Source organism: Anopheles maculipalpis, chromosome 3RL (genome assembly GCF_943734695.1).
Source record: "Anopheles maculipalpis chromosome 3RL, idAnoMacuDA_375_x, whole genome shotgun sequence".
Classification (NCBI taxonomy): domain Eukaryota; kingdom Metazoa; phylum Arthropoda; class Insecta; order Diptera; family Culicidae; genus Anopheles; species Anopheles maculipalpis.
In genome coordinates this window covers 91,599,179-91,618,964 of record NC_064872.1, presented here as the reverse complement: position 1 = coordinate 91,618,964, position 19,786 = coordinate 91,599,179, and the positions used below count along the sequence as shown (strand labels likewise).

At 41.0% G+C, this 19,786-nt stretch overlaps 4 protein-coding genes across 5 annotated transcripts in view; 1 reads left to right on the top strand and 3 right to left on the bottom strand.

Moving 5' to 3' along the window:
* The window catches only part of LOC126561421 (guanine nucleotide exchange factor DBS), a 131,461-nt gene extending 125,000 nt beyond the window's left edge, over nucleotides 1–6,461 (bottom strand). Inside the window, exons 1-8 of the mRNA XM_050217557.1 lie at nucleotides 6,267–6,461; nucleotides 5,566–5,979; nucleotides 4,914–5,500; nucleotides 4,720–4,835; nucleotides 3,389–3,509; nucleotides 2,978–3,295; nucleotides 2,695–2,904; nucleotides 2,329–2,508 (exon numbers count right to left, since the gene is read on the bottom strand). Coding sequence (XP_050073514.1) covers nucleotides 2,329–2,508; nucleotides 2,695–2,904; nucleotides 2,978–3,295; nucleotides 3,389–3,509; nucleotides 4,720–4,835; nucleotides 4,914–5,500; nucleotides 5,566–5,979; nucleotides 6,267–6,372 — 2,052 coding nt within the window. The 5' untranslated portion in view covers nucleotides 6,373–6,461. The remainder of the gene's footprint in view (nucleotides 1–2,328; nucleotides 2,509–2,694; nucleotides 2,905–2,977; nucleotides 3,296–3,388; nucleotides 3,510–4,719; nucleotides 4,836–4,913; nucleotides 5,501–5,565; nucleotides 5,980–6,266) is intronic.
* The window catches only part of LOC126562835 (60S ribosomal protein L7-like), a 93,261-nt gene that overhangs the window by 57,261 nt on the left and 16,214 nt on the right, over nucleotides 1–19,786 (bottom strand). The window lies entirely within an intron of this gene.
* LOC126561553 (E3 ubiquitin-protein ligase ZNF598) overlaps nucleotides 1–19,786 on the bottom strand; it is a 66,209-nt gene that overhangs the window by 41,374 nt on the left and 5,049 nt on the right. The window lies entirely within an intron of this gene.
* Nucleotides 9,893–19,399, top strand: LOC126561204 (AF4/FMR2 family member lilli). The gene is made up of 7 exons (XM_050217151.1): nucleotides 9,893–10,092; nucleotides 10,167–10,631; nucleotides 10,703–10,883; nucleotides 12,614–13,438; nucleotides 14,146–14,527; nucleotides 16,388–17,614; nucleotides 19,306–19,399. The coding sequence occupies exons 1-7, from the start codon at nucleotides 9,893–9,895 to the stop codon at nucleotides 19,374–19,376; spliced, it is 3,351 nt and encodes a 1,116-aa protein (XP_050073108.1). The 3' UTR covers nucleotides 19,377–19,399.

Here is a 19,786-nt window from a genome sequence, read left to right as displayed (position 1 = left end):
CGAAATTGTTGTCCAAGAAAATTGACATGAAATTGAATTCTATTTTACTATCACTTTTGGAAATGTACATGCAATAATAACACGTTTCTATCTATTGCCAAACGCATGCGAATCGACACAGAGCCAAAGTTCGCATCATTTTGTTGAGAAAATACGCTAAAGCTTGCGCCTAAAACACTGTGTTACGCGATCCGCTCAGACCTAGTTGTTATACTATTGTTTCTGTGTGATCAGTCTTATTGCAGAACCATATGCGAACTGCAATCGTGTAAAGTAAATATATGCATATATTGAATAATAACAAATATAATGAGTTCATCGGTAGAGTCTTATGTGAACTGCTCTCAACGGTTCTTGCGACACGTTACCTACATATCAGCAACAATGTAAACTTGCGAAGTAAACTCAAAGAAAAAAAAAATACAACCAAAAATGCTAACTTACTCCAATGGAAAATGGGAAGAAATTAGCAATAGCATTATGTTTATAAAATACTTTACTTTGCTTCCCCTACTGTTCGGCTTCATTCCCCGATGCCATGTAATCACTTCCGATGATAAAACATGATCAACACAGGTCAACGATCTTTTCCATTTTGCGATCAGTGAATTTGTGCGTAAGGTACATCATAACCGAGCATTGCATGTAGCGTAAATAACATGCCGAGGGGTTTATTGAACGAACGTACGCGGTACGATCGTAAATCGGTTAAAATGCCCAACTCTACGTAGCTACCTTGCATTTATTGTTTCATTGTGCCCTAATAAAAGTTTTTTTTATTGTGTTTTATTTTACTTAAACATCTTTTCAAACAAGCCTATCAAACGATCTCTAATGTCTGTTGCAACATTGATAAGCAGTGTTAACGATATAATCTGTACAAGACCAATTCTCCAAAGTCCAAGACCAATTCTCTAAAGTGAAACTTTCTCGAATTCATCGTAACATCTACAACACCGCCGGGCAAACTAAAAGCCCTAGAATAGTTCCGGTTTTGGCAGTATTCTTGGTGCAACATTCATGTTTAAATGAAAGTTTTATGCATAAAATCAATTGAGGACAAAACGGTCCGACTGTGAGCAGGTTTTCTTCGGAAATTAGGTCGTTGGAGTTCTCCGGGTAAAAAATTACCCTTCTGACTCTCCTCGAAGACAACCTAAAAGGAGGTTCCCCCGTAATAACATGCTAGAAATTTTCTTTTTGCGGAACATCTTCCCGATGATGGGATGTCCATATTTAGGTCAAACCAGAAAACCAAAAGCGGCCATGGCTGGTGATGTTACCAGAGCAAGCCTGTTATGCGCGATTACACCGAGCTATCGAGAGCCTCGACGAGATTCGTACCGATGATTCCGGTTTTCTGCGTAATATGCAGTAACAATACATAGAGCCCCGTAATCTTTGACCATAATTGCCGGACGGACGTCTGGGGATGCATCGACGCCCTGTCTTACGACACGTTACCTTTACACCATCACTCTGTTGTCTTTTGAAGTATGAAAGCTTCTTCTCCGTCAACTCTCTTTTGTTTTTGCGTAGTGCAGTTCTTTCATCCAACATACATCAACGGTTCAATCTCTTCCTCTTTGCACATTCTTATCCTTACCGAATGCTTTTGCTACACAGGGAGCAAGAGCGATGAGTGGTATTAAAAAACTTACGTCATCAAAAATGGCAGATGCATCATCGTAACATAAGGGCCTCGACCTATTTCGAATGAACTTGAATTGCCTTCAACTGCCGCAAGCCTAGCAGCTTGCGATTGAAGCTTTCGTTATAAATGGACCTGTTTTGCTGCATTGCGAGTATTGCGATCGCAATAATAAAAAAACAAACTGGACGCGAGACCACTCACGTCTCGAGCACAGAAAGCAGGTTTAAGATGTGAGATGTGATGCAATTCACCTAGGCGAGAGACCATTTATGTTATAGCATTTCTCCGATAGTCCTGAACCGGAATATGAAAACCGTGTCATGTGGCCACGGGAATTAAGAACATCCGTTTCACTGCTGGCGTAGCGACTGCATAAGCGACCTATATAGGGCCCACAATTTCAAATATAGGGCATACTTAAGTGACCAAACTAATGGTACCTTTTTCACGGTTTCCATGTGCAAGTGGGTAGAAAGAAACACCCATCAGCGGTAATTATTGTGACAAATCTTGCTTCAGAAAGACAAATAACTAAACAACGAGTTGTCCCCACCGTCCGTGTCCCGAATATAAAATTGAATATGAATTTTCAATAAATTTAGTAAAAGGTAGCCAAGGAATTATAAATGATTCACATTTAAAAATTTTACGATTAAATATTCAAATACACTCACCTTGCTGTACGATCGCCGCGGACGAAACAATGGATGGGGTGCACCACCCGGAGGCTGCAACGGTACCGCTGGCTCAGGCGTAACGGTTTGGACTGGACGTGGGGGCTTTAATGTCAGCTTCTTCAGCGTAATCATACGCTTATCACACATCAACTGAACGTCATCGATACGCTGTAGCACCTGAAAAAATAACAGACAAACAACATACCGTACATTCCATACCCTCTGATTTGGAAATAGCAAAACTGCTTCCTTATGTATTTGTCATTACGGCCGTAACGTAATCGTCAAGGAAGGATTTGAAGGAAGCTTTTGAAACCATTTTTTTTTTATTGATGAATAAAATAACAATGCCACTAAACTTACCTGCGATACTAATGCCTTCGTTTCAAGTGTCGTATTTTCTTGAATTTCATTTTTTATTTCCTTTGGACTGTACAACTTAAACTCAGCGGCAGATGCAAGATAGTCCTGAATCTCCTGCAAGCTCTGTTCCGCAATTTCAGCCGAAACTGAACACTTTTCGATCCGTTGTGTCGCTAACAATTCTATGCCCCGTGTACACCATTTATTTGCCTAGAAAAAAAGGGGAAAATGGCACGTTCAATTATCTTCAGGTCAACTTTACTCGCCACTTTCTTTGTGGTACCTTTTCAACCCGTTCCATTAATTCGCGAGCTTTGGCAAGAGTATCGATCCGCTTCGAGATTCGATCGTTAATGAGCCCACAGACACGGCTGAGCTCATCACACTTTGGTTGAACTACCTCTTTTGGGCAGGAACTGATACAGCCTTTCGTACCTATTAGCCGCTGTCCGGTGCTGATGACGTGCTGTGCTCGCTCTACATCTACGTTACAGATTAGTTGGAATTCTTTGGTTTCTTTCAGCAGCTGATCCATCCTAGTGACGGTTTCTCCGATTTCGGTCATATCCGATACGGTTTTTAAATGGCGATCAAAATTATTCTTCAAATCAGGCCATTAAAAAGGGGTAGAAAGAGGACACAAGTTAAGCTTATTAGTTTGCCAAATCATTAAATCGGAATCTGTCATTCTCACCTGTAGCTCTCGAAAATCTTGCTCAAAGCGTCGAAGCTCGAGACATTTCTTCAGCCGAGACAGGTGCATCGTCCAAAAGTCCTCGAATTGGCGCTCGGTTTCCTCCAGTTGTACCAAAAGTCTGTGACAATCGCGACTGTCATCAAAATGATGCATATTGATATTCAAATAATTCCTTGCACTGGGTGTTTTACGTGTTTTTTCGTTTGTTTAGATTTGATTTGTTCGTTACATGTTCCAAAAAGGTAATATTTTACATGCCATATCATTTAAAGGAAAGCATTGAAATCTAAATTGAGTTTTATTTTACATGTTAGCCGCAAGCAACCGAAATCATACGAACACGGAAGCGCATTGGATATGAAGATGAGGTGAAACATGAATACAGATTATAAATATGTGCTCGCAGATTGTGTATCAAACTATGTTGTGTAACTCTTGTAAATATACAACTCATTTACTACTCGTACTGTGTTGGATGAATTGTAAACAAGAAACAGTGTGCATGAAATTTGTAATGTAAAAAATCAACAAACGAGAAGAAATGAATGGCTTCAGAATGAGTGTTAAGATAAGCTAAGATAACAATGATATGATACGCCATGCTAAACTTTCAATCTAATCCACTACAACTCGTGAGTTTGAAGAGATAAACATTCCCACGTAGAAGAGCTATGTTTTCAACCACGTGGCACACATAAAAGGTACATTTAACTAACAGAATTCAATTTGCGAGTTTTTTAATGTTATTCGTTTGGATTTTGCAAGTATAATAGACTAGTAATAGAACAAAAAAAGGATCAGAATGGATCATGTATGAGAAGAATGAACAACTTATTGAAACAAAAACCGAAAACAAAACAAACCTAACAATCAAATCTATACCCACAACGCATTGTGCAAATTGTAAGTACAAACAAGAAGAATTAAATACATCCTACAGCTTGTAATAGCACATGCTGTATCTTGCTTCACTGACTTGAAAAGTTCATAAAATAACCAGTGCAAGGTAAATTGTTGTCTTACATTTATATTACACACTAGAGACAATTTAAAAGCTAATCTCGCTTATGCCATTATGGTGTAGAGAAATGAGCAAATTATGCACATTATTTTCAACTACGGTCAAACGATGATTTTTTCCATAACAATAAATAAAAGTTAATAAAATCAAGTAAACAAGATAAGCCTTGTAAGGAGAATATTAATATAAAATATTAGAGTTTTTGTGTAGCAAAAAAAAACAAACTAAAAAGCATCATTACAATATTGAACAAACGAACACAGTGCAGCCTGAACTAATTCCATCCGTTTCCCTCAACAATACTCACCTTTCGATAGAACTTATGTTACCGAATCGTTCTACGGTGTCGCGATCGTATTCTTTTTTGCTCTTCATTTCTTCCAACAGTACTTCACCGTGTTGGCCTGCAGAAAGTATATCCTCCTACAACAAGGGGTGCAGTAGGTAGTTTATGTTAATAAATACTTTACCAAACCAACCCTTCTTCCCATCATCTCATACCTTCAGCTTTTCGTACTGCTCGCCCTGATCGTTTATCAATTGCTCCGTCGCTTCTACCGAGTTAGGAAACTCCATGTCGTTGATCGATTTCATGAACGCATCCAAATTGCCCGATATGATGTTCGTCAGACCAGAAAACTTTTCCAACGATATGCGCTGCTGTATCCACTCATGATGCGAGTACGGCAACTCACCGCCGAGCTCCGCCGTAAGCTGTCCGCGACAAACGTACTCGTACAGCTCGTCCAGCGTTGCGCACACGATCACGCGGAAACGAAACTCATCCTTGAAAAACTTATTGCTCACTTCGGAGATTGCTTTCTGCAGAAAGCCGGCCGGGCGGATCACGAACACGAAGTGTACCATCGCCGGAAAGTAGATGGAAATTTTCAACAGTATTGCCTTCACTGCCGCCCATCTATCTTTGCGCCGATCGATGATCAAGTTAAAGCCCAAATCGGCCTCCGATAGGGACGGTACGGAGGTTAGGTAAAGCATCAGCTTTTGGTACTCCAGATCGGTGAGATTTTGAAAGTTGTTGTAATCGGGAAACGTTATCAACGGGCAACCGTCTTTCGAGCGTCCACCTGCAAGTGAAAACGGGTTGGCACTTAGTATTGAGACGAACTGATCGGCAGGGCGGTACTCTTACCAGTAATTATAGCGTACTGGGGGTGTAAAAGATCGGCCACATCTCCCACACTGAGCGGTTCCTCTGCCGAGCTGACACTTACAGCCGAATTCATGTTATCTCTCATTATCGATCCATTCGAGGACGCGTGTCCGTTGGTTGTGATAAGCGAGCTGCAACTGCCAAACGTGTTCAAATTGAAATGATTCCCATTTTGGCACACGTTTTCGATCAGTTTGTTAATGTTAGCCGAATTCTGCAAACTCTGGTTTAGCACGGTCTGCACCGATGAGTTGGATGTGACGGATGATTGGTGTTGGAAAGTGTTTTGATAATTATTATACTGATGCTGGTTCTGCTGATTGTTTTGATGGGCCGAATGGTAGGAGGATGCATTGCTGCTGGTACTTCCGTTATTTGCAAAATTGCTGTTTTCTAAAAATATATTAAAAATTAACGTTAGATGATACGTATTCGAACGAAACTTTACCTAAGCGCCAGATATGTTCGTATGGCTAAAAACTTCCTTTTTTGTGTACTTGGATACTTTCATGTCTCAAAATCAATACTACATTTTTTAAGCATTGGCAAAGGAAAAGCAATATTCCCACTACGCAAGTACGGAGTGAAGCACAAAAAGGGGTTTCCCATCAAATCAAACACTGAGATAACCTATTTAGATACAGAAACACAAAACAATTCCCAGGCCTGGTGGCTCTCACCTTCGTGTGTAAGCTGATCCGCGAAGAAGTTTTTCAGCTTTGATCCGGACGAACAGGCCGATTGCGGCGTTGTGACCGCGGAAGATGATGACCAGTCACCATCCATAGCCTTGGAGGCGCTCCGTTTGAATTGCTCTAAAAAATTATCGATTTGAACTTCGATTGAATTAGGCGTACCTGCTGCCGTTGCTACTCCCGTAGTTGCCATAACAAATTCTGAAGCAAATTCTTCCCTTTACGAAAACTGCACAGTTGTTTGGTTGCTTATTGGACAGCCAATTATCGACACTTGCAGGGTACATTGACACCTTTATTGCCTTTTAAGTAACACTCTTCTAAATGCACAGTAAACATATTAAAGTACCATTTTACGACACACCCTTGAACCTGTACACTACAACGCTACACATTCAACGGGATACTTTAACGAGATGCACTTACACTTACAACACATTTAGCACAAAAACACATGTTTCTTTTTAGTAAATTCATAAGCATTAGTAGAAACTTTCTTCACTTTTTCATTCATTTGCATAATACGCACCAAGAAGCGCTTAGGCCCCAGTGTTAGAAAAGCGTGAATGGTTCTTTTTTATCTTCCTATGTTCTTTACATAATGATAGGAAAGAATATGTTGTTGCCCCACGTTCACAGTTCTATTGTGCCTTTACACCACACAACGATAATCATTTATGTAAGTTCAACCAGTCTAGCGTTAAGAACGCACAGCACATGAATGTGGAACAGAGGGATTCTATAGCACGCAATCGCTTGCACCGCATCGCATCTAAATGTTGGTGCACTTTTCGTTCTGCTGCTTTCATCTACTACTTCATCTACACACTTTACCGAGTTTCGCGATAATACCAGCAAATTTTTCACATATTTCTCACGATTTTCTGTACATGTTGTCGAAGTTCTAGCACAATTAAAAACCCCTCGCCAATAATTTTATGCACCTGCCGAAACAAACAATTGCTTCACTTGTGTGTTTTTCTTCTCTTCTACCTGTAATAGCTCTCGCTGTCTCCCGAAGAGAGCAGTTCCGAAGCGTCACGGTGTGCTTTTCTTCGGCCATCGTATTTAACAGCTTTCTCAGAGAGAGGGAGAGAGAGAGAGGGCAAAAAATCCACCAAGGCGCACTCTCGCCGCGAACACTCTATTTACCTTGGGAAACCTTGGTATGTCAACAACAAAAAGCGCGCGATGGTTCAACCGTGGCCGTCTGATTATCCGGCATCATTCATTTCTGGTGGGCTGTATTTATAGAACTATGTGAAACGCAACCTCTCACAGAAAACACCGGTTTCGTGTTTCGCGGATCAGTTCGAACCAAACGCGGCGCATCGCGGTGTTTCGTGCGTGATGCTCGAGTGTGTATAAGGTGTGCTGCTAACTTACCTTCATCAACGAAACGGACCCAAGACAATAGCATCCCTTCTAAGCTTTGACGATCTTCAATATCCTCCATTAGTTCTTTTCTTCGTGCTGTCGATATTCTATCGATATTGGTCTGTGTGTTTCGTGTGCATCCGTCGTGTGCAGCCTTCTGAGCCAGCGATACGTGCTGCATCTTATCGAGTTTGTGCCGCGAAATTATCGTAAAGTGCAACAAACAAAATGAGCAGTAAGTACGCAAAATATGAATCTTGTTTTCCTTCAACAAGCGAATGGCAGTGTTTCGTAACAGTGAAAAGGCGCCCGTCGAAGCGTGAAGAAAACAAGTTCCGAGACAAGCGACAATAACAGACAATCTCCGTCTATGTGAGATTTAGATGTCAAAGTAGGTGACCTCGAATGACCTTGAACATAGGGGATTTAAAAAAAAAAACATTTAATTATGCTGCACCATGTGGTGCATCGTCCTGTACCTGATGTTGAGATAATATGAGATAACGCAGTACATACATCGCCAGTTATATACTATTTCCGTAATATTTGTGTAAATAGTAATTTGAGAATCCCTAACAAACATTGCTGTTACGTTCAATCAAAAAAGAAAAATTAAACGCATTGAAAAACTTTCTAGCCATCAATCAATTCCGTGATTGGTTTTTTTGCAACGCTGAAAACTTGAACTCTTGGGCGAAAAATCTCTAGTAAGGCCGCCTGAAGGAAGGAAGAATCGACTGGTATTTCTCCCGCATGATGGTACCAAAATTCTAAATTTAATCTTGCGTAGGACGGCATCGTTGGCAACTACGTTGCACTGTGTTAGCCTTACCGAAAATAATCTTCGGCTGTTTGAATTTGAACATCTTCAAATACCAAATATTCGCAACCTCCCCGATTGATAGCGCCACAGAGAAGTCTGATCGTGAGCGAATGGAAAACTTGCACAAGACAGTATAGAATTGTAAAACATTTTGTTTCTTCTTTTCCTCACAAAAGACTTCAGCTGGCACCATTAACAAAACGGTCATCAGCGAAACGAACCGGATAATGTTCGGAGGTCGACGTCACACAAGTTGTCTGAATGTGTATGCTGCTCTTGCCGTGCAGCAAACACCGCACTAGAGTCAGGCGCCATTGAGCTAAACATACTGCGATAGTAGCAAAGTGATCGACGTCACAAAATGTCATCTGTGGCAACATAACATCCCGTACGGTCGTTTCTTATCGATTTGGTTCTAATGATTGTTTAACTGTAGCGCCGCAGAAAGCGGGAGAGATGCAGCACTTGTTCGGCGCCAGTTAGATGCTACAGAAATAGCAGCATGACTTCTACTGGGAACAACAGCATGCATACATACATCCCTTTTTTGTTTGTACTAATTTCCTATTCGTAATTAGTTGTTTAATTCCATTCCATGGTTTAATGGAAAATTTTTCACCGACTTTCATGCTTTGTGGCATTCCGATGTGAACAAAACATTTTTTAAATTGTTTTTTAAGCTGATCGCCAAAATTTAAATCGTCCTTTGCGGACCGTATGTTTGACAAATGTGGCGGCCGGTGGTGTAGGCGACAGCGGCGCCGGTCTTCAAACGGCAGGACCGGGGTTCAAATCCCATCCGGATCGTCGTCCCCCGTAGTGAGGACTGACTATTCAACTAAGTGGTATCCGGCAAGTCTAGTAAGCCATTTCGATGGCTGGTGTGACCTTAGAGGTCCTTAAGCCAAGAAGAAGAAGAAGATGTTTGACAAATCTGGTGTAGAGCATAAAAAAGAAGCCTCATCATACAAGGGACGAATGTAGTCAAAGGACTCTCTCTATAAACTAAACAGCCAACATTCAAACTTCAGCCTACTTGGATGTATACTTGCACTTGACACGATCAGTTTCTTCCGCTCGTCGTCGTCGTCGAATGTTCATAATTGATGTGAATTTAAAACTTAATCTTGGGGCGCACGGAATTGTAGTTACAAAAATAAATTCACGTCGCTGATTTTTAGTCCACATGTTATCGCGTGCAGGAAAAAAAAAACGGTTTGAACTCAATACCCACATTTGTTCTTCATGTTACTTTGAATCTGTGATTGCATCATCAAGCCTGGGAAAAGCTTAAGTAAAAGTAAAAGAAAATAAAAACGAAAAAAGTCTACGGCGTTCAATCACAAGAACGATATTGATAGCACCGGGGATCCTCTGTTGCCAGTTATCGTTACAGAACACTCTGTCGATCATGTTGCGAATGAATGGCTTGCTTGCTAAAAAAAAATGTGTGCATGTTTTGTGTGTCTTCACAGAGTACGCGTGGGTAACGTTGGCAACCAACGATTCTTACTCCCTTGGAGCCCTTGTTGTCGCTCATTCGTTAAAGCGAGTACATACCGTACATCAGCTGGCCGTACTCATTACTCCCGGCGTATCGGAAGCAATGAAGTAGGTATCCGTTATGCTCCTTTGAAAAAAAAAAAAAACCCAATATAATATGATTTTCCATTTGACTGTTACAGAACAAAATTGCGCGCCGTTTTCAATGTAGTAGAAGAAGTCAATCTACTCGACTCGAAGGATGAAGCAAATCTTGCACTTCTCAAACGACCAGAACTCGGTGTCACTTTCACCAAACTGCACTGTTGGCGCCTGACGCAGTTCGAAAAGTGTGTCTTCCTCGATGCTGACACGCTTGTTTTGCGCAACTGTGATGAGCTGTTTGATCGGGAGGAACTCTCCGCCGCACCGGACATTGGTTGGCCAGATTGTTTCAATTCGGGCGTGTATGTGTACAAACCAAACGTGGAAACGTTCTCCAGCTTGCTACAGTACGCGGTCACTCATGGCAGCTTTGATGGAGGTGATCAAGGTCTGCTGAACGCTTACTTCTCCGATTGGGCCCATAAGGACATCCAGAAGCACTTGCCCTTCATCTACAACACGTCGTCGGTGGCGACGTACTCTTACTTGCCTGCATTTAAACAGTAAGTGTCACAGTTTTAACAATGCGCGGAGTTCATTCAATTAATGCACACCGCCTTTTCGTCTCTCACAGATTCGGACAAAATACCAAAATTCTCCATTTCATCGGCGTTGTTAAGCCGTGGCTGCAGAAGTTTAACTCCGAAACACGAAAGGTGTACGTGCCGTCCGAGTACCAGCATCTGGCCAACTTTCTACAGTACTGGTGGGACATCTTTGCGGAAGATGTGCACTCAAGGCTGAGTCCAGACATGGTAAGTAGTAAGCGAAAAAAATGGAATCAACCTGTAGTTCACTAAATCCAGGAAATCGATGCACACATTTTTGACGCCCGCCCTCTGTTTTGTGACAAGTGTTCCCTGCTGCTGTCTATCTTCTTTCTTTCCCTGCCTTTTGAAGTTCTCTTGGTTTTTTGGAATGCTCTAACTCACACTTTCCAATGGGCAAACAGTTTAATACAAAAAAAAAAAAACTCTATTCTAATTAAATTTCAAGTCTGAACCTATTTCCTTTTGGAACGAATGTATATTAATCAATACGATGGAGGTAAGAAATTCCATGAGATGATTTTTGTGCCAAATAAGTATTCTTTTGTTTTCTTTTTTATGCTATGATTTGACTATTTTTGTACTACGCTTTCATCAGCTATTGCAAACGCTTTTAATTAACTCTTCATCACAATCATCCAATTTATTAGAATGTAGTTTAACGAATGCAATTTCTTCCTATCCGTTTCTTTTTGCATTCCGTAGTTTTTAGTAATTTTTTCTCATTGCACACTGAATGGAGAGTGATAAATTTTGCTTGCATTTCGTTTCTTGCAGTTGAAAGTCCTTTATTATCGATTTGTATCAGTAGCGAAGCTTTAAAAGTAGTGTTTTCTTTAGTTTCATGTGTCACTGTTTAAAGCGCAAGAACTTCAACTTGCCTCTTCCATTTTCTTATTAGACGTGTGTGTGTGTGTGTGTTGCATCATTCTTTCTCGTACCGGATTTACGTACCACGCGGCGATATATTTAATCATAAAAATGACAACATACAACGCGCACTGTGGCAATGTTTTGGGCATCGGGAAGCTAAAGCTGCTGTTGTTGGTCTCTACACAAAAAAAAGAACGTTTTGCTAGTGAGAAATCAACATAATGTAAAGGCATTCGCACAGCTGATAAAAGCTGGTACACAAAATGGCAACTACAGCGCACACACTTACACAAAAAAATTGTCCATTTTCCTCCGTTTTAACTCGAAATAAATAAATAAAAAACTCATCTTAACATTGCTCCAACCCTAAAGCATTCGGCTAATGTATTTTTTTCGTTGCCAACATGTCTCGTCATTTTTTCGCACTTTTGTTTTTCTCCCGCCCAACCCGTGCTTACTGCTCTCATTGCCTGCGCAAATCTGTAGAGTGGCCTCGCTGGGGCGCTAGCTAATGTAACGCTTGGAGAATCGCGCACTCCGGATCAGGACCGGATTGAAGAGAAACTACGCCGACAGTACTGGGAAGCGGGCAATGCAGAGTACGTTGGACGTGACGCATTTAAGCATATCTGGGCGAAAATTCAGCAAACGATGGACAAATGATGCATGCGCGTCTGCTCAGAGTAACGACTTAACGTACGATTTTGATAAATTTTGCCGCATTTGATATTTTTGTGACAGTCAAAACGAGAATAAAGGGATCTGCAATTTAGAATGTAGAATCGCAGCATAAGAAAATGGCATTTTCATTGTACAAAACTGAGTACCGAGGACGGCCCAATCTCTCTTTAGCCAACCGCAAAACGCGCCGCTTCACGCAACCCCAGATTGCTCGCTCGTGCTGTTGTATGTATGTTGTCATCGGATTATACTGTACTTAAAGTCTCGTATAAGAGAAACACTTAATTTAAGCTGTAAAGTTGTTTTTTCTGTAACTTGCATGCATGTATGTATGTGTGTGTGTGTGCGTGTGCTAAGAACATTTGAGTTTTATTTCCTAACAGCTACAAGCTTTAATTCACTGGATACAACCTTTAGCGAAGGTTGGTGCTAATGACTTCCGTTCGACAAACGTGGGTACGATCTATATCCCCGACACTGCTAATCAAACGCTAGGTTGGCAATATTATCAAGACAATGGCCAACAACAGGCAAGAGAAGAGTTTGTCCCTTCGTACGAACCAACGCAAGTTTATGTTGATCCCTGGGAGGATTACCTGCAGAGACAGGAGCGTGAGAAAATGATGCGCAAACATGAGGAGGAACGATTGTACTTCCTTTATTTGGATGAGCTTCGCGCCCAAGAACATAGAAGCCGGACACAGTATGAATCGCTGCATGAACAACAACCACAACAATCATATCATGTTCCGCCCCATCATCCGGATCCGCACCATCAGGGTCAGGATCAGGATCAGCATCATGATAAAAATGCTTTTCAGCGTACAGAACAGTGGGTCGATCGGATGGTCCAACAGCATCAAGAAAACGTGGGTCACTGGGAAACTCCAGGGCCAGGGGATCAACGCCGAGAGGAAGTAAACAACAACAACTTCCACAGTGCTACTGTGGATAGTAGTAGTGGTGGTTATCAAATGACCCACGGTTTAAACATTAGCATCACCCCCGGTGATAGTAATAGTTGTGCCAATGTCAGCAATCATAAGCCCAACATTGCATTAGACCACCACAACGTGTCGTCGTCACCTTCTCCCTTGACTTCCTTCTCCCAACAAGCGGCAGAGCAACCGAAAGCAACCGAACCGAGTGCAGGAAATTACGGCGCTGATGGTTCTGGTGATGGTGGTGGTGGTAATAATGGGGAAGCGGTAGGTACCTTCAACAACAACATCAACCACAACGCACATACATCTCAACGTGAGCGTATATCATCAATTGAAAACGCATTTGCTTCATATAGCATAATTCTACAACAAATTTTAACGTGCTTACTTGTGTTTTCATTGTGTTACGCTTTATGTGTGTGTGTGTGTGTTTGCATGGGTACTTAAAAATTGTTATTTTGGATCCTTTTTAAACGCTAAAATCCTGCATAGGTATAAATAACTCCTATCGACAACTGAACTCCTCGCACCAATTGCTAACTTTAGTGATAATACTTGATTTTTCTTAATACGATTTCGAGAGTGTTTAGAACATATGTTACTCTAAATAATCCAATTGCTTTCGTTGTAGCGTTCATGTCCGTTTGGTTGAAGTAAAGCTTAAGCTTTTATAGAAAATTTAGTTAAGGAACAAAACAAAAACCGAACACCGTTGGACGTCGTTTCATCTCGCCATGCTTATTTTGCAGTATACTTTCGGTCGGACTATTTATCACAAAAAAGGAGAATTATTATTTTAAAAATAAAACGAAAAATATATTTTTGGGAAACTGTGTACCATTTCGTTGTCTATGTATGTATTGTGTCTCGGTTTTGTGTTTATTCTGTGTATTCATTCGTGTATTTTTCCCTTTCCCTCCAAACGTTAATCTAACTTCAACGTTTCTTGTTGCAACTCTCTTCCATTACAGAGTGGTCTTGCAGGCGCATTGGCTCAGGTGCATCTTGGCGAAGCGAAATCACAAGAACAAGAAGCTTACGAAGAGCATATGCGACGCCAATGTTGGGAAACGGGCAATATCGATTACATGGGCCGGGATTCATTCGACAACATTTGGAAACGCATCCAGCAAACGCTCAACGCTGGTACGGCCGGATCGGCGGCACCGAATACGGAGGAAAAATTGGAATCATCTGTCGGTGCAGCTGCTGCTGCTCAGCAAATGGCAGCGTCACAGCGCCCCGACCGTCGCCGACCGTCCCGATCACGGTCGGGTACACCGAAACGGGATCCGAAGGATCGGTCGCCGACACCACAACCGGAAGAGAAGCTGTCTGTTGATAAAAAGGAAGGTAATTGACCCACCATCATTATTGCCTGCATTCACCGGCGGCACCAGTCAGGCAATCGCTTCCAACTAACCAACATCATCCATCGTTTAAATCTGTTTTCCTGCTGTGTGTTGTTGTCTCCTCCATCATCATACGTACGTCGTGTCCCTAATATTGTTACTATCACTACTACTGGTACCAACGTTCCGCCACCGTCTTCACACTGGCCCGTGGCGTTACCAACCGTGCAACAACCGGCATTCGTGTAGACACTCAAATCACTCAGAACTTTTACGCACAAAGCAAACGTCCGTAAGGCTCGTGTTTCAAATGCAATGAGGTTATTTATGGACTGACTGTGTGCATTCACTACGGAGGACGGTGTGATACTCATAACGATGTCGTTTGATAGAACAGATTAAATTTGTAGAACTTTTTTTTGTCTTTACGACTTCCCACATCGCACACACACACACACACACCACACCACATTATTAATTTAAGACATAATTCAAAAACACCTCATAGTGCCATTAGCTAGCAAAACAGAAAAGTAAGTTTGAAGTTTAGTATTAACTGACAAAAAATTATATAAATTGTAAACATAAACTGTAGTGACAAGAACAAAAACGGTCAACACTTATTGTGAAAATTTATGAAAAAAAGAAACAAACAAATAATAAATGAAACGCATGATACGAAGAACAACTTAGGCACAAAGAGTAAAAGAAAACATCAAACAATTTTGCTCATTTCATTCACACAAACTCATTAGGCAAAATTTCGTTCGTTCGTGAAAATTGGAGGATGATCATTTCTAGCAAAATTGTGCTATTCTTTGTTTGTTTGTTATGTCTTAGAAAGAGTCCATTCAAGATCAAATATATATTTATGTAAGTGTATGTGTTACTCATTTAGCGTTCTGGGTTGTGCTGTGTTTTGTAAACATTCATCCATATTACTGTGTCTTGGGGATGTGTTTGTACGTATTTTCAGAGAGGGATCAAACTAAACAGAATACATAATTTGGGAGGTCGATAAAGAACGCTTTTTAGGGCAATTTCTACGACCTGTTAAATTTGTAATCCATCCCCTCATCGAACTGTTCGAGCTATGTTCGTACCAAAATGGATATTATATGCCAATGCTCTCAGCTTTGCGCGGTTCACACTATTTTCAACACGATTTAGAAGATCATTTATTTTCCCGACACATTAATGGGTTAACTTGCAAACAAATAAAACGTTTGACTGGTGTATGCACTAATCATACAATATTAATGCTTCTGCTGGACTGGATTTATTCTTTGTTTTGCAATTCAATTCGTGTTAAATGCACCAAACTGTAATTGGAAATATACTCTTTCTAATGCGCCCAACAACACAAACACCCAGTTGTAACAATAACGAAAATTGTGTTACACTTATAACACGTGTTTTATGTTTCAATATAATTAAAATTGATTGACTGATTTTCTGTGAACATTTTACTTAAAAAAATAATGTTCACTCGATCTTTGTTGCATTGGTAAGTTATGTTGGTGCCGCTCATTCAAAAACAAAGAGTAAAGCTCGAAAACTAACTAGGATTTTCCTTTTCTTCTTAAATTCTCTTTTCTCTTCTCCTTTTTCTTATGTTTCTTTAAACAAAACAAATATGACCCTATGCTCGAAATCGATACACCGATGATACCTATCGAACACGTGGGGACGTCTGACATATATATCTTATATTTCTCTATAACACTTTGGTTTGCTTGCGCTCGCTTTTTTTTCTCTTCTTTATGGGAATTCTACTGTCCTGTATGAGCATGCCGCCTATTTACACATTTTTTCTCATGTATGGGTTTGTCTGTGTGTTTTTTGGGTTGCCAACAAACAGTGCACATCCTTCCACCGCCGGTCATTGCGGAGGAGGACGATCTTGTCATACTCCGCTTATCCTCGATCGACAGTAGTAGCATAAGTAGTGGCGGTGTGATGCGAACCCGCTCAAAGATGCCACCACCAATACAGTACGATCCGACTACCAATACGACAACATTGACCAAGAAAGTCTTTGCAGGTTATCAACAGTTTATAACGACCAAGAATCCAGAAGGTAAAACCCACACGCACATGAAACTCGTGTACGATCCGTCCGTCGAGGACGATCTGACGCCGGTCGGAGAAGAAGCTGCTCAACCTCAAGCAGTTAAAGGGACCGATCAACCTGACACGATCGTACTGCCAGTTCACGACAGTGGCGCGAAGACGCTTGAGAAGGCAAGAGTGGTTGCAGAAGAACGTACCGCACTAGAAGTACGCACAGAAATTCCTACGAGACCGGTGGAAAAACCGACGACACAAAGTTATGTGTCGGAATCCAGCAGCAGCAGCAGTGCTAGTGCTTATCAGCCACCGATTGCAAACACCGCTACTACTCAAACTACGAAGCCTGCAGTAGTGGTTCCATCTGCTACTGCTACTGCTACTACTACTGCTAGTACAGTACAACAGCCTTCCCAGCAACAACAACAGCAGCAACAGTTGGCACCGGAATCCCTTGCAGGTAAAACGAATTCACTTTTGGAATCAAAGCAACCGGTCAAAGCATTGCGCAAAAAACGACACATATCGCCACAGTCTGCTCGACCACAGCCTACTACAAATCAAGCAGCGTCGACGAACGATCAAGCGCCGGGGAAAACGGTATCATCTCCATCATCATCATCACCCTTAACGACGCCGTCTAGCGGTGCGCGCCATGACAACCAAAATGCGTCTGCTAACCAAAACAAGACTTCCAAAGTAACAGCTAGTTCGGCATCAGTTGTAGCATTGCCATCTCCGCCTACAGTATCGTCCAACAAGACAGAGACGAGTCACATCAAGAACAACAACACTGCAAAAACTACGCGCACTACTACTGCTTTGGAAGAGAAAAAAGCAGCACCTACCTTAACACAACAACAATCACCAGAACAAAAACGTACACCTGTGAAACAATCACCACAGCCCAACAACGCACAGAAACAGAATGAACTAGAAGATGATGAGGGCGTTAAAGTTGCTTCTTCGCCTCCAGTGCCTCCACGTCGCAAGCGTGAATCAAGAACAGCAAAATTAGGTAAAAATTAACCGACACTCATCACTATCGATCGGGGAAGGTTCCTGTCAGTCCCATCTATTCAATCCTTTTCATTAATTTCTACCCACCCGCGCTATACATCAATTGTACAATCTACACACGTCTCTTGCGGCAAATAGTTACCGAAAAGTGGTTCAAAGGTATGTTTAGCTGGCTTACGATAAATACCGGACGCCAGAGGAAATTCGGACATCTATTAATCGAATAAATCATATGACGGACGTGGGCGAATAGTCTAGGGACGGAAAATCGTGGTTCTTCTTCCAAGTACCTTTTAGCACATCCAGGCCACCAACCATGCATAAGTCCTCGATAACGCTTACAGTCGAGTGCTGTCGTTTGTCATTCTAATATCCCTGCTTTTCTGGAGGATTCAAACTGAATGTTGATCTACCATTGCTCATATGATCAAGCAGAAGGCCTAAAAAGATGATAGAATGTCCAGAATTACGGCATTAGTTGTCCTCTAGATTAAGGACAACGTCTAGATTACTCGACCTACCATTTCTGGCTACCTTTAGATGATTCTAAACATAGCTGGATAGTAGGTAAGTAAGCAAGATTGACTATCTAGCGAAGGGTAAAATCAAGTAAGAAACCAAACGATGGTAATTACAGTGCCAAAGAAGAAGTGACATGCCATGGACATAGATTTTTGGCAAGAAGAACCAAGGTTGTTCATTCCTAAATACCATTCAAATCTCTAGCAAAGTCGTCCAATTGTTCTACCTCAAACTATCCAGATTTACATTTGACGCACGGAATACTGTATGTTCATTTATGTTTTCCAAACTGTTGCGTTTCAAGCATGGTGTATGAACGTACACACGATATTAGAAAACGAATGATTGTATGCACTTTGCCTTGGCAACGCTTTTACTATCCGCCTGCTGAGAAACTGCCTACTGTGGTGCGGTGTACGAAAAGAATAGTTCACTTGTGTTCACAATTTAAGCAATAATTTCCAATTCCCTGCATTTCATGTGTTTCCGCTGGCTAAGCTGAACCATAAAAATAGGGACTCTCCAGGGCCAGTTAGGAGAAAAAAAACCCCAAAAAGGGATAACTACTGCCACTTACCGGCAGTTGTTTTAACGTCCGTTATTCAATTTCAATTCGAACTCTCGTTAACACCTTGATGTGTGTGTGTGTGTTATTTTCTTAAATTTTGTAAACCTGTTTTAATAAAAAAAATTAAATTTCTTCGTATAACGTTCTCTTTCATTCTTGTTTAACAACTCGTTCAATGTTTTTTTTTAAAGATTCAAATGTGGTTCGAACGTTTTCTCTTTTAAAAAGGCGTTTCTAAATTTTTTATGTTCACAAAGTATGTTTTTGTTATTCTCTTTTTACATAAACATGTCCTCTTTGTATTTGTTTATTCGCCGCTGCCGCCTGCTGCTGTTGCTTAACGTTAGCTTTTTGTTTGATTTGTTTTCATTTCTTTTTATGCAATCTAAGCTATAATCAATTTTATTCTCTCTTTTTTTCTCTTTTTCGCACTTTTGTCTCGACTAAACAACCGTTCTTGAAATGCAAAAAACTTTGTAACCAATATTTAATATTGTTTTCGTATTTCCGCATATGGTTCTTTTTTTTGTTTTTCGCACATTGTTAACTGGTTGGCTCATAATAACGATTTGTAAAAAAAACAAACAAACAAAAATCAGGGAAAACTAAAAAATCGAAACTAGTACAATTGTTGCTATCTTGTATTTCTTGCCCGAAGAAAAAACGATGATAGTTTGGCGAAACACACGCGCGTTTCTGCTCACCATTGCAATGTTAATCAAAATGGACCGAAATATCGAAATATATATGAATGGATGACATTTTGAAAAACGAAACCAACAGAAAAAAAAACAATTATATTTGCCAGGCTCCACACCACCCCACCCCACCCCACCACTTTCACCGCTCATCCTTATGCTTAGTAAACCGAACACAAAAGAAAAACGAAGATACATAAGTTACGAGGTTTCACATCCATCGCCCTTTCTGCATGCCTTTCTACACAACGATTCGACACACACACACACATTGCTCACAATCTCATAATGAAGGTTTGACCGAAAGTAGCACCATTCTAAAATGTTGTATGAGCTAGTAGTCCCAACGATACTATAACACTCCTTTTCTTCCGTTTTTCCT

Excerpts from the sequence above, each read along its gene's own strand:
- LOC126561204 (XM_050217151.1), top strand. The coding sequence starts at position 9,893 with ATGTTGCGAATGAATGGCTTGCTTGCTAAAAAAAAATGTGTGCATGTT. Across the intron at positions 13,439-14,145 it reads GTGGTAATAATGGGGAAGCG|AGTGGTCTTGCAGGCGCATT; the intron begins GTAGGTACCTTC and ends CTTCCATTACAG. Across the intron at positions 14,528-16,387 it reads GTCTGTTGATAAAAAGGAAG|TGCACATCCTTCCACCGCCG; the intron begins GTAATTGACCCA and ends GCCAACAAACAG.